The sequence below is a fragment of the Pelophylax lessonae genome (genome assembly GCF_965119305.1).
Source record: "Pelophylax lessonae genome assembly, chromosome: 4".
Classification (NCBI taxonomy): Eukaryota; Metazoa; Chordata; class Amphibia; order Anura; family Ranidae; genus Pelophylax; species Pelophylax lessonae.
This window is the reverse complement of record NC_138771.1, coordinates 161,280,029-161,297,979: the sequence shown is the minus strand read 5'-3', so window position 1 is coordinate 161,297,979 and position 17,951 is coordinate 161,280,029. Positions and strand designations below refer to the sequence as shown.

General features: G+C 39.0%; 1 protein-coding gene across 3 annotated transcripts in view; it reads left to right on the top strand.

The window, feature by feature from the left end:
- PLXNA4 (plexin A4) overlaps window positions 1-17,951 on the top strand; it is a 965,210-nt gene that overhangs the window by 729,020 nt on the left and 218,239 nt on the right. For all 3 annotated transcript variants that reach the window (XM_082255302.1, XM_082255301.1, XM_082255300.1), the window contains one exon: window positions 3,001-3,115. In XM_082255302.1, the coding sequence (XP_082111428.1) occupies window positions 3,001-3,115 (115 nt within the window). The remainder of the gene's footprint in view (window positions 1-3,000; window positions 3,116-17,951) is intronic.

Sequence of the window (17,951 nt, the reverse complement as noted above, 5' to 3'; positions counted from 1 at the left end):
GTCACAGCTTCATCTTTTTGCTCTTACATGACAATGGAGCTGTGGTTGAAACATATATACCTAGTGAATGGACTGGACTCAGGTGATACACAGAGATTAAACAAATCCACATCCAGAATTTCTCTACAGTCTAGAATGTATAAAGCTTGTCTGAGCTGTCAGAAAATGGGATAGTGAGCATAAATTACACACTGCAAAGCTCAGTGAGGAGAGCTCTGAGAGCTGATTGGAGGAAAGGGACACGCCTCCTTCACACAGCACACAAGGACAGAGCTGATGCCCTCAAACACAGGCTCTGTGCTGGAGATCCCTCCCTTGTCACCTTTTTTTCTCTTGGTGTCAGGAAAACTTGTCAAAGTGATTAATGCAGATTGCAGGGGAACAGGGCAGCAGACAGAAATTAAAGTTAGTGGTCTGGATTGAATTACTTCGTTACAGAGGCATATGCTTTGTTCATATTTCATGTCTGAGGTTTACAACCACTTTAACATTCTCACATTTGTTTAGAGGCTTTGGTTTCCTATACATAGACGTCAACACTGCTTAAAGTAAACCACATGGACTTTCCAAATGTATACCTGGACTTGGGGTGACAGAGCAAGCTCCTCTTGGTGTTTGCATACATTCTAAGTATATTTGGAAAGCATTCCATTTCCACAAATCCAGGGCTGTCTTGCCCTTCAGGTTTTTTATTAAAGAAGAAATCCAATGAAAAAAAATTCTTTATTCACATAAGTGGTACAAGGTACAGCAGGGTAGGACAGTAGACGCGTTTCACACGACTGCTACATGCATGTTCACTACAGTGTGTAATGGGAGGCCAACATTTAAATGCTCACCCAAGGTGAAACACCCCCTGTTCAATTAGCCACCTAATTACTCTAAACCTGACACAAATCTGCTTGCATAAAAACACAAATAGAAATAGACTTGACAGAAATTAAAATCAAAACATATATAATTGTGAATAAACATAAAATTGAAAAAATGGCCATGTTCTAGGCTAATAGGCAAGAGATTGTCAAATCATGGGCACAAGAGGCTGGGAAATGCCCTGGGGGCACATGTACAAAAGAAAAAGTATTTTTTTCAAAATGTTGTTTGGTGGGGAGCAGCAGCAATTTAATTACTGCTTAAAGTAAAACATTAAAAATGCCAAATTCATTTAAACAACATGCCTGGGGATACCCTTAACCTCCCTGTGAAGTGGCACATCTGTACAATGTAAGCAGCCTATTACAGTAAAAACTAATATTTATACAAAAAAACAAAATGCTGTTTAAATCGCCAGTAATTGACAGCTCCCAGCTGCTTATTTCTGTTTGTAAACATACAGGCAGGGACTATATTGAACTGGGCAACCAGTATGTCCTTCATACTTCATCTATACCAGACCCTTATTCTAGAAGAGGGTCTGGCATCAATGTTAATAGGGACCCCACAAAAAGAAAGCCTGGGATTTACTTTAAAAATACATGCCTGATCCTTATCCTTGGTGAGGGTCTAGTATGGATATCAAGGGGGACCTCACAGCCTGAGCAGGAAGCTGTCAAATTCATAGGTGTGCACAGCATATTGCATTAGAGTGTACACCCCAAAGCTCAAACACATGCCTATTTCTGCAGCCTCAGCTGTACAGGACAGTGAATGAACGGGAAGTGCTCTGTGCTGAGAGGCTTCCTGTTATTCAGAAATTGAAGCATAGTAAACACAGTTTACTATTCTTCAGTTATAAATGAACACAGTGAGTGAATGTGTTAACTGTGTTTATTTAGAAAAGGAAGCCGCTGGTAAATTAAATATTTACTAGCCCCTTTAATCATTCTCCATCCCAAAACATCCCCCGCAGCAGCTGGGGGCAGAGGAGAGGAGGAAACCAAGCAGCACTGCGGGGCAGAGGGTCAACACAAGGGAAGCCTGGGCAGTAGGGGCAATTGGCACTGCACATAGTGATTAGGGTGTGCCCAGGCACACCCCCTGCGCACGCCTATGGTCACATTTAAGAGTGGTAGTAATACCCCTGCTAAGTGTATAACGTCCTACCACAGCCTGAGGGTAGGCTTGGCTGCACATTTAATTTGGCTTTTCGATTAACCTCCAAACAAGCAAAATTCAGTCATAGAACAGACAGGACCAGGAGCTTATCCCTACTTTAGACATTAAAGCAATGGCAAGGGGAGCTGGAATAGATATTGTACATGCCCATTACTGTTTTGTGCCCTGGACATCCACTCTATTGTGTGTTATTATTGTTGGGGTTATACTACTGTATATACACTGAATAATTGGTTTGAAAGAAAAAAAGAATGCTGACATCCATCTGCCATTAAAACATATATCAGTAAACAGCATTTATTAATTTAGGGTAGAAAATGAACACAGTTATATAAGATACCCTGAAAATGGATGCTCATTGATTGATGTTGGGTATGTCATTTTGCACAATGCTTTACATTTACTAAAAGAGGCATTCTTGTAGAAAATTTGCAATGCAAACTGCCTTGTGCTGGTGGCCTGAAGAACCTTTCTGGTAGACACTACTAATACATTTAAGGCTGCTTTCACAGAGCCAATCTGATCAGGTCCAACTGTCAGTTTTTTAGGCAGACCTGATTCTAAGGTCCATGCAGCTCTAGGGAAAAGTGGGTATAAACTGACTTGTGTCCGTTTACACCTGCCTACCTTCAGGTCTAAAAAAAACAACTGAAAAGGACTGTGTCCTTTTCATTTTGGTAGACCGGGTTAGAGGTAGCCTAATGTAGTTAGATATTGGAGTCCACTTACACTAGGCCACCCTTCAGTTCATGGAGCCCAAAAATAATGTATCAAAAAATCAAGCTCAGTGGCCTACCTCAAAATTATGCAATAAATGTGGATAACTCATTTTTTATGTTTAATAAAAAATAACAATAAAAGGGTATTATTGTTTACATGCATGTGACTTTGGGTACTAAAGATTAAAATAAAATCTATACAATGCATGTTCTTCTTTGGTTACAGGTGCCTCTCTTGTGTGGAAAGTCCATATCAATGTCATTGGTGTAAATACAGACATGTGTGTACCCATGATCCACAGACATGTTCCTTCCAGGAAGGAAGAGTCAAGATATCCGAGGTAATTTTCTATTTTCTTATTGTAATTAACCTAATCTCTTGCCAAACTACAAATGTAGTTGATGTATGAATCAACATTGTCTTTTTAAAGTCTTCTTTAACCACTTGCCGACCTGCAAAACGTAGTTATACAGTGGCAGAGCGGCTCTCCTGTGCCGGGTCATGTACCTAACACAGGTAGAGGGTGCGTGAGCGCACCAACGGCTCTGCGTCTGTGCCATGATTAGACACAGCACAAACCCATCAGCAGGTGCCTGTCAATGGATTTCTCCCAGCACCCGCTGATCGGCAAGGAATAAACAAGGCAGAGCTCTGTTCTGTCAGCTAGGATGTGATGGATTTTCTTTCCCTGCAAAGTAGGAAATAACGTCCATGACATCCCTTATTAAAAACAGCACACAGTACACAAAAACACTGGTTAGGCATACATTTAACCCTTTGATCGCCCTTGATGTTTAACCCCTCCCCAGCCAGTGTCATTAGTACAATGACAGTGACTATTTTTAGCAATGATCACTGTATCAGTTGTGTTACTGGTCACTGGTTCCCACCAAGTGTCAAAAGTGTCAGTTGGTGTCAGACTGTTCACCGCAATATAGAAGTCCTGATTGCCGCCATTCTGTCAATCTGAAAACTTCTTTTGCTATTATGTTTATAATGCATCCAAGACATTTCATAACCCATCCACTGTGGGTTCAATACGACCAATGAGGTATCAGACAGAACTGCAAAGTTTCTCACAGCCACCAAACAGATTCAAGTCTGCCTTAGAAGTGGCAGGCACAGAGAGATGAAATTATACAGTACACATTTAGGAAGCAATTTTACCCACAACACATGTATTTTTTGATTGGGCTGTCTTACTTTAGCACAGCAACAGTGTATGTTGGATAGCATTAACAATTTTGTTTACCCATTACCCAGAATTACTCTTTAAATGGTCCAATGTGTATTGCTTTATAAGGTACATTTTAACAGCTATTTGATTCAATTTACATTAAGTATGTAAAAATATATATTTACAGGTATATAGATATATGAAGTCTTTATTGTTTATAGTGCTTTCATACAGGTGTATACAGTCAGGAATAAATACGTTCAATTGATAATGTCAAGCCTGCCTCAGATAAAATGACACATTTTTGCTAATGCCTTGTATTGGCACATATGTCAGTCCACTGCACATGATAAATTGGATGTTGAAAATGCCTATGTGCTCTACATAACCTTTGTGGCTGATCTGAATTGACTAAAAACATGGTAGGAAGCAAGTGGTTTATCATTTTAAAGACAGGTTACGTAAGAAGCATGCAACTTGTCTCCACAAGAAAATGTCAGCTGAGACTGCTTATGGTGAATATGCTTCTAAAACCATGCATTTTATCCTTGTTTAGAGCTATTTATCCCTTTCTTGGTCAGAAAAAAAGGTAATGATCCAGTTATATTTTCAAACTGATACTTCTATCTCCATATGTGCAATAATGACTAAGCAATATTGCCAAGTTCTAAATGTCTATTATCTATGTGATAACAGTTCTGTTGTGCTGTGTGCTTGTCTACAATGATGCTCTGAGGAAGCTATTATTGCTGTCATAAACTGCAGCACAAGAAAAGATAAGCAGAAAAAAAACAACTTTCGGCACAATTTTTTCCTTTTAATTCTTTCTTTGCGGCTCTTAGTTTTGTCACCTGAATCGGTTGCTATGGCTACATTTTTTGTCATGTTCATTGGGCCTCTATAGAGGGATAATAGTACCTGCTGTAGGGTCAGGGTTTTGATTTTATTATTATGAGCTTTAAGGGGCTGAAAAAGACTTAAGTAAAAACAATGCCAAAAATTGGAGCCACCTTAGTCTATGCTTTGCAGACAGATTAGAAAGAATAATGCTTGGGAATGTCACACTGAGTACTCACACACGTGCTCCTAATGTATGAATATAATTTCAGTTTTCAATACACTATGCATGATGATTAGCCTGAATTATACCCTGGTTGGGGTTATGTGTAAGTGGTTTCTATCTCTAGATGTTGACAAAAATTAAGAAAAAAAAAAAGTTCACAAAGATGCGTTTGGCAACTTTCCATATGAAGTCAGAATAAATCACAGGCTTGTCACTCTTTTTTTTTTTTTTTAGCAGAGTGTAGGCATTCCACAAGCATTGCTCAATAAGATGTATGAAGATCTTCTTGTAGTGCTTCTTTTGCTGTTTCCTCGTTGCTGGGTAGAATGCCATTGCTTGGTCGGCTCTGTCGTCACCTCTCATGGTGGTATGGTGTGTACCATAACAGTGGAGCTATTATGATCTGTACTCATTAGGCACACATCTTTATTATCACGCCATTGTAGTGCCATCATTTTACCTTTCTGCCAGGCAACCATTTCTCCAGTCTTCAGCTTCCTATTGCCAAACATTGGTGGCATGTCCCGCTGGTTAGCCCTAACTGTTCCATAGGCATCGGTTTTGTTTTGCAGAAGAAACTCATAAAGTTCAGGAGACGTATAAAAGTTGTAGATTGTTACGCAAAAGCCCTGATTAGGCAATGGCTTATTGAATGAAAGAACGGAAGATGCTGGCATTCCATATTTGCTGTATTTTGGATTGAATTTTGTTCCTTTTCCATTGTACAGTATATGACTGAAACATGTTCGCTTTGATGCAATATATTGTACCCAACTGAGCCTTCCCTTGTAGGCCAATTGACTTTAATCTATGCTGATATCTCTTTCTAGGACGTAGCTCTTTTGAAAATTATTTAGAATCATTTGAGATACTTCCCAAATTTTCTTTAGTTTTCGTGCAGGATGAGTTTCATCACATTCTTCGTTGTTTTTCGAAGTGTAAATAATTCACGATCAGGGAAAATGTGACATGACCGTGCTAAAGAGTGGGAAGTAATGTATTAGTTGTCCAATACCCCACCACTCCCTGAAGTATTAATACTGTTTCCCACTTTCTGCTTCTTGGAAACTTTCAGAGTAGCTAATTGTTGCTCTTTGTACCGGTTTGTCTCAGTAACTATTTTTTCAATAACCTCATCGGTCAGAAATAATTGTAAGCATACCAAGGAGTTGTCATGTTCAATGTCTACTTTCATGATGCTTCAGTAAATAGGAATCTGGGGGGGGCACTGTCTGATCCATACTGCAGTCAATAGAGCACCAAGTTCACACATCACTGAGCTCAGTTGCAGAATCGTCGCTGTTGTCCCTTTGAGTGTCTGATAACGAATTTCCACACAAATCACTATCGCTCAATTCTGCACATAATTCTAATTCACTATCACTGTTTTCTAGCTGGTCTAAAACCGATTTTGACCTAAATGGATGCTTTTTGGATGCCATGGGCGTTCTCAAGTTTCCAGGCAGAAAGAACAGTAAAAGTGCAAGCAGGGCACTGGACAAAGCACTGAGGTGAAATGGTTTGACACAGTAATGTAATCCTAACAGATTGCAACATTACTATGTATTACAATGTATCATTTCGTGTTTTGTTTACTTTTTTTACATTTTCCGCCCGGTAACTCCCCCTGCGTTGCCAGTGCTTGCAGGGAAGGGAACCCGGAAGACGGATGCCGGCATCGGCCGGAGAACACAGTGGGAGGTCATCAGGGGATCGTAGGGACAAGGTAAGTGTCACTACAGGGATACTACAGTGTAAGCCTGAGTGTGGCTCAGAGTTACCGCTTTTGGTACTGAAAATTAACCCCGGGCCACACTCAGGATTACTGCCAGGGGGGTTAATGAACCTGTAGAGCATGCTTTTAACTACATTTAAAGATCAGTCTTCTTTAGCTTTCTAGCAGCTAAGATTGCCAAATCATAGAAAAGGATCCCATTTTCCCTTTCAGCAAATTCAAAAATTGTTTGGGATGCAAAGAAATGCCCACAAATAACTTCAGGTGAAATAAAGGACTCACTGAAAACATGTGGTGTGTTGTTTCAATATGTACAATAAGGAGGCACTTGAAAGATGGGCTGCATGGTCGAGGTGCCAGAAGAAAGCCATTACTACGCAAATGCTACAAAGTATCCCACTTACAATACATCAAACAGCACAGAGACAATCCTCAAACCTTCTGGCACAAAGGAATTTGAGCATTTTGGCCACAATCATAAACGCTACATTTGAAGAGGAGTCAACAAGGCCTATGATGAAAGGTACACCATTCCTACTGTGAAACACGGAGGTAGATCGCTGATGTTTTGGGGATGTGTGAGCTACAAAGGCACAGGAAATTTGGTCAGAATTGATGGCAAAATGAATGCAGTATGTTATCAAAAAAATACTGGAGGAAAATTTGCATTCATCAGCCCGGAAGCTGCACATGGGACTTACTTGGACATTCCAACATGACAAAGATCCTAAACACAAGGCCACGTCGACCTGTCATTGGCTATAGCAGAATAAAGTGAAGGTTCTGGAGTGGCCATCTCAGTCTCCTGACCTCAATATCATTGAGCCACTCTGGGGAGATCTCAAACGTGCAGTTCATGCAAGATAGCCCAAGAATTTACAGAAACTGAAGGCTTTTTTCCAGGAAGAATGGGCAGCTTTACCATCTGAGAAGATAAAGAGCCTCATCCACAAATACCACAAAAGACTTCAAGCTGTCACTGACATTAAAGGGGGCAATACACGGTATTAAGAACGGGGGTATGTAAACTTTTGATCAGGGTCATTTGGGTAGTTTCTGTTGTCATTATTATTATTTAAAAATAAATGGCTTCAGCCAAACACTAACCATGAGTGAAAGAAAAGTTTTTGTGTTATCATTCATATTCTCTGAAAAATGGCCAAGAAATCATGAATTTTGCAAGGGTATGTAAACTTATGAGCACAACTGTATGCATATTAAGTTTCCTTCTTAATGTGTGGCTTCAATGTTTTCCTTTTGAAACTTCCAGGTTCTATTATTATTATTATTATTTTTACTATTTACTTCTATTACTTTTTTGTATCTTTTTGTTACTTGGTTACCAGTTTATGATGTAACTTTTGGAAACCAGGAATCACGGGTGTGGACTATGTTTGTAGCCTATTGATGTTATATACTGTACCTACTGTCCTTATAATAGATTTTGGTTATGTACTTCTATTTTCTAGATGGGTATATATTGTTATTTTTGGTTTTCCTAGACAATTTAAAGCAACCTTTTGGATTTGAATTCTAACTTTGTTTAATAAAACATATTGAATGTGAAAAATTAAAATGGTGACATCAGTTTTAGTTTGGGTGGGTATAGCTACATTCACAATTGTGTAGAAGTTCATTTTTGAGCTTAGATGGCTGAATGGCAGAATTGGCAACTGTCTTTCAGTTTTATCCATTGTAAAGATTGTTTACTTCTCTTTAAAGCTGAACTATGGGATGGAGACAAAGTTACCCTAGTAGTAGCCCCATATTCATATTCCAAGTATTACCTGCTTTTTGTCTAGGACATAATAAATAAGGTGAATTATTCCTCACAATGTGGGCAGGCCCCCAGCCTCTTTTTTTTTTTTTTTTTTACGGTGCAGGACCAAAATCTATAAGGACAAACAATACCCCTCTAGCTAATTACTACATTAGCTAAAAATCTAAATGAATCTAAAAGCCCCAAATACTCATGTACATCTGTGGTTATGTGACATGCTGGGTCCAGCGTCTTCTTTCTTTCTTATTGCAGTGTGGGAGGGTCCTTGTTACCATCCCTGCCTGGGAGTTTTGGACACTTCCCATTGGCTAGTCAGTACCAGAGTTTTCTCAAACTTCAAAATACTGGAGTAGGGAGTTGATGTCATGATGAGGGGTAGGGACAAGATTTGATAGTGACAGATTCAAACTACAGTGCTGGATTACCAGTTTCCACTTCCGGAAGTTGTGTAACTTTAGTGCTGCATTTTTGGTTTGGCGAAGAGAAAACTGTTTCTAGCATCAATTCTATATCCAAGGTAAATAGTATTGGTCCCCCTCAATCCTTTGAGATGCATTAAAATGGTTAGAATTGTACAATATCATGAGGTATAAATATATATTTAGTATACTGTAGAATTGTTGTCAAATCATGAAAAATATGCATTGCGGCAATTATTGAAAATATTAACAGCATATTAGTGGCTGTCCATTATACCATTCAAGAAAAGTGTCAATACTTGTAAAAAATTCCTAAATAACATTCTTTTCTCACTAACTTCCATGCAGTTGTTATGCTTATGTATTGCTACTAAACAGGCAGGAGCCATTGTTTGCATCCAATGTGCTCTTTCTGACTATAGTGATGCAATCTGCGGTCATGTGATGCTAATCCTCCACTACATATTGCTTCACCCTCTTAGTAGCATCTCCATTCCCTCCCTAATCCTGCCAGTACAATCTCCCCATCACATGAAAAAGCTGTACATACCCTCTTTCTCTGCTTTTCCCTATTAAAATAAAGCCCACCCAAAGGATTTCCCACCAACATGTCTGCATGAAACAACCCACTATGAGGGAATAGTGGAAAAAATTATGAGAATTGTAGCTGCCAAACTTGATAAGCAAATGCAAGATAACATATAGATTGAACCTACCATAACTTTTACATTCAGGCAGAGAAAGTTCTGGCCTAAGCTTTAGTTTTTTTTTTCTTATTTTTAATTAACAAAGATGAGACAAAATTGTAAAGATAACATAAAAGTTAATTGATCTAAGCAGCTGATGCAGTTCACCTTCATTACAAAAGGATAGCCCTCAGTTGTACTTTAATGCAAATAAATAAAAACATTTATTCCTTACATGTTGGTGTAATTCCCCAAAAAGATATTTCAACATGATTATCAGAGAAAGCCTAGCAATGAGCCACGTAAAATCAAACAGCCCTCAACATAACTTTTTAGCAGAGACATTCAAATTATTCCTTTATGCTACTCAGGAAAACTGTGTAGACCTGAAAATCTATAAGACAAACACAACCTAAATTAAAGGTCATTTACCCAGCTTTCTTACAGCCTTACAGCCTTTTTAGACATGCCAACTTTTATCAGTGATCCAGGACCCATGACTTCCATGAATTAGGGCTTAGGGAGCAATATTACATAACCGCTATTAGAACTATGAAGTAGGTCATGTTGATCCAGCCAAAAAAATGGGTTATTGAATAAGCACAAGCAACATGGGAATAGCAGAAAATGTGTATGTGTCAGGTTTATCAGTTTGCATCAAAAATAGTGAGGCTTGTGTCCAATTTCACCTTAAACAGCCACCCTTCCATAAAAGTGGTTGTAAACCCTTACATATACCCAGGGAAGTGACTAGCCTTAGGTGATACAAATCTTCCTACATAGGTTGTACTTGCTTATCTGCAGCTCTCTGCTCTGTACAGCCTTCTACAACAGACAGACTTTACACAGAATCTGTTAACATCTCTCAGCAGAACAAAGTAGGGGACAGGGATCTAAATTCACACACTGCACAGCTCAGTACACTGAACCTGATTGAAGAGAAGGAACACACCCTGCTCCTTAGACAACACAGAGAACACACACAGCTGTGGCAGTCAATCACAGGCTGTGTGCTGGGGCGCTCTGCCCCGTCACCCATTTTTTTTCTCTTGGTGTCTGGAAAAAGCTGTCCGAAGTGACTTGATAGCTTTGGGTAGAGACAAGTACACAGTATGGAAGAATATGCTTTGTTCAGATTTTTATCTCAGGTATACAGCCACTTTAAGGCTAGTATGCCTACTAGTACTTGGAAGAACACAGGACAGGCTAGAGAGAAAAACCTATTGTCCAGTGTCAGAGGACTTCTAGATGGTCAATTTCAAAGTGGATGTTAATTACTGGAGCGACCAGGACTGGCGACTGCTGGGTCATCGAGTGACCAGTGGTCTTAAAACTGAGAGTAGGTAGTAGCGCAGTCTATTGTCCAGGAAAGGGGGTCAGGATAGGCTGTAATGCGAAGAGTTTCTGTATCCAGGCAACAATCAGACCAGGCAAAGATTAGACCAGGCAACAATCATAACAGTATTTCATACCTAGGCAAGGGTTATTAACAGAGTATCCTTATCCAGACAAGGGTAAGGGCAGGCAGAAATCAAAGAGTAACTCATATTAAGACAAGGGTTAAGACTGGTGGTAATCAGAAGAGTATAAGTATCCAAGCAAATGCCAGTGTAGACAGCAATCAGAATACTAACCTGTTACTAGGTTAGGGTCAGAAAAAGAAACAATCCAGGCAAGGCAAACGAACCAGGTAGCAAACATTATCACAAGCCCAGTGCATTAGGCTTGTGATGTTTAAATAAAGCACCACATGGAATCCATGGTTGACTCATCCCAAAGCTTTTGAGTGTCTTAAAATGTAATACATAACCTTGCTTATATTATTATGAAATTAGTTCCTACTGCTCGTCCTTGTGTTCACATTGTATTAGGTGCTGTTTTTTAAATACATATGCCTCGCTGCTCGTACTGGTTATTTTCTAGTTCAGAAGTATTTCTGGTGTTCTCATAGTTTGTTTTCTGATTTGCTGGTTGATCGTACTGCCTACACTGTGACAGTTTGCTCCCATCTGCTCCCATCTGGGGTGTTAGGGGGGTTTTAAGACAATGGTTACTACCTAATACCTGATATCTGGAAATGACTGTTTCAAGTATATAAATGAAGACACTGCAAGCTGTTAGTCTGAGGAGTCATGTTGAACTATATAACTACATCCAGGTCAAAGGCAAACAGTAACCTGTCAAAGGAAACAGAAAGTACAAGCAATGCAATATTACCATAAACAAATAGAGTCACTGTATTTGTATAATAGCTCCATAACAATGGCTTTAAATGTTATTTTAGTAAAATGTTTCTCTTTTCTGTTTGTCGGTACAATACCATTCGGAAATGTATCTTTCCGTGTCTTTATGTATGGTAAACTCTGTTCTCTATGGTTACTGATAAACTTCAATAAAAATAAATAAAGCACCACAGTGCTGCCGGCACATGGAAAGAGAACAGACTAGAGAGAGGGATGTGATTGGATGCCAACCAATAGGACAGGGGTTGTTGCTGGCAGTACAGGGATGCTCTGGCAAGGGAAGGGAGAGTGACTGAGTGGTGGCTGCAGGGGGAAGAACAGGAGAAATGGTGGCTGTAGCATGTCTGGTGTGTCTGGTACTGTATAAATAAGCTAAAGGATTAGTTAACCCAGATCTTTGCTAAATGCTGGCATCACCTGACAATCCTAAATAATTATGAGGTCCTATTCTTGAGATATTTGAACTAGGATTCTTGCACTCCAGCTTCTCTCATTATGAGTGGGTTTCCCTTTTCTTTTTAATTGTTTTATGTCATGGAGAATGTGATGGTATAAGCTGAAGGCACAAAGGTGGGTGGCATCTCCCATATCTCTGTGAAAAAAACGAGGACCAGTGCGCTACCAGAGGGGTCTGACTTGTGGTGATATAACAAAAGTGGATAACGTGAATAATGAACGAACCAGAAAAAAGCTGCCAATCTTAATCGGTGTCCCCACCGTGAAATACCAATGTGATAGGGAACAAAAATCAGCGCTAATTCAAATAAATCTCAAACACAGTCTACAAAGTGCTGAAAATATCTCAAATCAATCGTACTGTGAATAATGCTGCAATAATACAAACAGTGTCCAAATCACTAACATAAAGTGTATATAAAGTGTAAATAAAGATGAATGAATGCCGGTGTACAAAAAAGTCCTATGTGTAGAAAGAAGTCTTTGGATTTGTTTCAGCACGTTTCATTTTGGACATTCATTTGGACTTTTTTGTACACTGGCATTCATTCATCTTTATTTACACTTTATATACACTTTTATGTTAGTGATTTGGACACTGTTTGTATTATTGCAGCATTATTCACAGTATGATTGATTTGAGATATTTTCAGCACTTTGTAGACTGTGTTTGAGATTTATTTATTTGAATTAGTGCCGATTTTTGTTCACTATCACATTAGCTCCCATATCTCACTGTTGGGCAGAGACAACATTGGGACTTATTACCGGGAAATCCCAATGTTTGAGTATTTAAAACATATTAAACACTGGGCTTAGCCTCTAACTAAAATCCAATTTTTGGGTGTACTGACCCTTTACAGTCTAGTAAGTCATCCTATGTGACTATCACAAAGTATAAAGGTGCAGATGAAATGTTTGAAAACAGAAAATGCTTAGACAGGAGTGGAACATGGATTATGTCAATTCATAACAACATCCAACCTTCAAATAAGGGTAAACATAGAGAGGTGTATAACATCTTCCTTTGACAGATGGATCCGGTGATAAAACAGCCCTGCTGTGATCACTTAGTTGTTCAAGTCCTATGGCATAGTAGCACCTTTTAAACTGTAACTGTGTCTCATTATGGTGATGAACAAACTGCCAATATTAGAGCCTCTAATTCTCATTTTTCCCAGTTTATTATCCAGCGATGCTGGCACCTGTCTATCATTAAAAGTGGAGATGAGAGCTAAGTGCTGTTGTTATGGAAACCTGCAGACTTCATGCTGTGTTTGGGAAAAGAGAAAATGGATAGGTAATAGAGTTTGCCAGAGACCTGTTATAGCTAAAAGGAAGTAAAGTTCTACTGGAGAAATACGGGTGACTTTATATGTTTTAAACAGGCTTGCAAAATTGAATCGCTGTCATATGGTTCTTGTGGCTGGGAGATATTTAGACACAAGGAAGATTTCTATTTCCAATTACCGGTAAATGAAAAGAAGGAAAACAACCTAAATGTTACCTATTGGTGTTTCTCTTGTATTTGGCTGGGCCCACTTTTATAAGATGTTCAATTGTAATAACAGATCCCAATATAAAAAGCCTTATTTTATTTTTATTTTCATTCCAAGTCTGTAAAATTTGACGCCATATTTCATAAAGGTTACAAAGCTTTAAAGTGAACCTTTTAGTAACTAGACATGATTACATTTCTGACATGGCACAATGTACAGAAACAGGACAATTTTTCAAAAAAATCTGCACGTTTTCCCATTTAAATGCATGCCTTCACCTCCAGTCCAGTGACTCAGCCTAGGCTGAGATGATGTCATCATTCTGCTGCAGACAGGAGGAGGTATTTCTTTGGTCTCCTTTCTCTCAGTGATTAGCACATAGTGATCATGCCTCCCCCTCCATTCCCCGCAAGAGCCATGTACACTAAGTAAAATTAACCACTTCAGCTTCTGAAGGTTTTACCCTCTTCCTGACCAGGACATTTTTGGTGGTATTTGATGACCTCTGCGGTTTTTATTTTTGTGCTATAAACAAAAAAAGATTTACAATTTTGGAAAAAAATATATATTTTTTACTTTGTTCTCTAAAACATATTCAATAAAAAAATGTAAAAAATCTAATTTCTTTATTAATTTAGGTCAATATATTTTTTCCAACATATTTTTGGTAAAAAAAAAAAAAAAATCCCAATACGCGTATATTAATTGGTTTGCACAAAAGTTATAGTGTCTACAAACTATCCGATAGATTTATGAACTTTTTATTATTTTTTTTATATTTTTTACTTGTAATTGTGGCAATCAACGATTTTATGTGGGATTGCGACATTGCATTGGACAAATCGGACACTAAGGGGACACTTTTTGGGGACAAGTGACACCAATACAGTGATCAGTGCTAAAAGATTGCACTGTCATTGTACTAATGACACTGGCAGGGAAGGGGCGATCAAAGGGTTAAATGTTTTCCCTGGGAGTGCTGTGTGGGGGTTGGTTGCACTGTAGGAAGAGAGAGATCTGTGTTCCTGCTTAGGAAAGGGATGTGATTTTTCGCTTAAGGACCGTTCTGCCACAGTATATCTTCGTAAAGTGGTTGTAAACCCTCACATATACCCAATGAAGGGACTAGCCTCAGGTGATGTGCAGAGAATAAACAACTCCTCCTACATAAGTTGTATCTGTCTATCTGCAGTCTTCTCTTCATCTTTTTAAACTGTGGAATTATAAAGCTTGTCTGAGTGTTCAGAAAAAAGGGGTGGAGATCTGAAGTTACACTCTGCAGAGCTTAGTGAGGAGAGCTCTGAGAGCTGATTGGATTGAAGAGGCACCCCCCCTTCACACAGCACACTGGAACAGAGCCGAGGCTTCCAATCAGCTGGAGGTCCCTCCCCTGTCACCATTTTTCTCTTGGTGTCAGGAAGACTTGTCAGAAGTGATTCATGCTGATAGCAGAGGAACGAAGCAGCAGACAGAAATGACACTTAGTGCTTTTAATTGAGACAAGTATACACTATATAATGTAAATGCTGGAAAAGATATCCCGAAATTTACCCACAGCTGAAGCCTAATGTTTCCCAGCATTTACATTATACAGTTTAGGGATGCGGTACCTCTTTACCCATTTTTTTATACAAACATACAATTTATTTTCAAGTATACACTATAGAATGATATATGTTGTCCACATTTCATGTCTGAGGTTTACAACCACTTTAACCGATTGCCAATCAGCTGCCGTAGTTTTACGGCGGCAGGTCGGCACTGTCCCACAAAACGACGTATCTGTACGCCACTTAGCTAGACTGCTAGTGGGGGCGTGCGTCCATTGGCCAAAGGGGGAGCTAATCAGATGGTCTGGCGGCTGCGATTGACTCTGGGCACCCGCGATCACTCCCTGTGGAGACAGAACAGTGGTCTACCGTTTAAAACATGGCAGACCTCTGTTTTGTCAGTTATGAACACAGGGATCCTGTGTTCCTCTTATTAAGGAACACAGGCCTCTGTGTTCATGCAGCAAGCCCATCCCCCCACAGTTAGAAAGCACCACCTAGGGACACATTAACCCTTTGATCGCCACCCTGGTGTTAACCCCTTCCCTGCCAGTGTCATTAGTACAGTAACAGTGCATATTTTTAGTTTACTGTAGTAATGCCACTGGTCCCTCCCAAAAGTGTCAAAAATGTCAGTTAGGTGTCAGATCTGTCTGCTGCAATGTCGCAGTCCCACTAAAAATCGCTGATTGCCGCCATTACTAGTTAAAAAAAAAATACAGAAATCTTTCCCCTACTTTGTATACGCGATAACTTTTGTGCAAACCAATCAGTATACACTTATTGGGATTTTTTGTTACCAAAAGTATGTAGCAAATTGACCTAAAATGAATAAATGATTTTTATTTATTGCGAATGTTATATAGCAGAAAGTGAAAAAAAAATGTCCGTATTGTTGCTCTTTTTTTGTTTATAGCGCAAAAAAATAAAAATCGCAGAGGTGATCAAACACCACCAAAAGAAAGCTGTATTTGTGGGAAAAAAGGACATCAATTTAATTTGGGTACCACGTCGCACGCTGTCAGTTAAAATACAGCAGTGCCGTATTGCAAAAAATGGCCTGGTGTCTTTTAAGGGGGTAAATCCTTTGGGTTCAGAAGTGGTTAAGATTCATTAGTGACTTGCAGATTTGTCACTGAATCCCAGTAGCCCAAATTGAAGTTTTATGACATCAGACTCTAAGCTTTTATAGAATCCCCCTCTTTATGTATGCTTCAAACTAGCAACAGCATTGCATTATCTTGTAGTAGGCCCCATGTTGTCACAGTTTAAAGATAGTTTGTAATACAGTGAAATGTAGAAGCTACCCCTCTATTGTTTAATATAACTCATAATTGCTCAAAATAAACTAAATGCTTAATTGTTTATCATTGATGCCTTTAATAAAAAAGATTAAAATTGAAAAAAATAACTAAATGCTTAATACCTTTACAAAACATTAATAGGTATCTCTATAAACAAAGATAAATAAAAATGGGTTTTGCCACTTTTAATGTATGCAGTTTATTAAAGGGATGCAAGGTGGCATGTTAGGAAAAATCTAAAGGATGGATGATTACTGTTGGTGAACTGTTTACACTTAGTTTGCTTGCCAGTAGTACATATTGGGCAATATACTTCTATGTGGGGTAAGAAGGCAGTGTGTAAGCAATGTGATCAATTTTAAAAATAGACATTTTTTCCCTGTATGTACAGTGGTGATTGAAAGTTTGGGCACCCCAGGTAAAAATTTGTATTAATGTGCATAAAGAAGCCAAGGAAAGATGGAAAAATATCCAAAATGCATCAAATTACAGATTAGACATTCTTATAATATGTCAACAAAAGTTAGATATTATTTCCATCATTTACACTTTCAAAATTACAGAAAACAAAAAAATGGCGTCTGCAAAAGTTTGGGTACCCTGCAGAATTTATAGCATGCACTGCCCCCTTTGCAAGGCTGAGACCTGCCAGTGTCATGGATTGTTCTCAATCAGCGTCTGGGAAGACCAGGTGATGTCAATCTCAAAGGTTTTAAATGCCCAGACTCATCTGACCTTGCCCCAACAATCAGCACCATGGGATCTTCTAAGCAGTTGTCTAGAAAACTGAAACTGAAAATAGTTGACGCTCACAAAGCTGGAGAAGGCTATAAGAAGATAGCAAAGCGTTTTCAGATGGCAATATCCTCTGTTCGGAATGTAATTAAGAAATGGCAGTCATCAGGAACAGTGGAAGTTAAAGCAAGATCTGGAAGACCAAGAAAAATATCAGACAGAAATGCCTAATTAGCCACTTTCCTCCCTGGTGTCATGTGACTCATTAGTGTTACAAGGACTAAGGTGTGAATGGGGAACAGGTGTGTTAAATTTGGTGTTATCGCTCTCACTCTCTCATACTGGTCACTGGAAGTTCAACATGGCACCTCATAGCAAAAAAACTCTCTGAGGATCTGAAAAAAAGAATTGTTGCTCTACATAAAGATGGCCTATGGTATAAGAAGATTGCCAAGACTCTGAAACTGAGCTGCAGCACGATGGCCAAGACCATACAGTGATTTAACAGGACATGTTCCAATCAGAACAG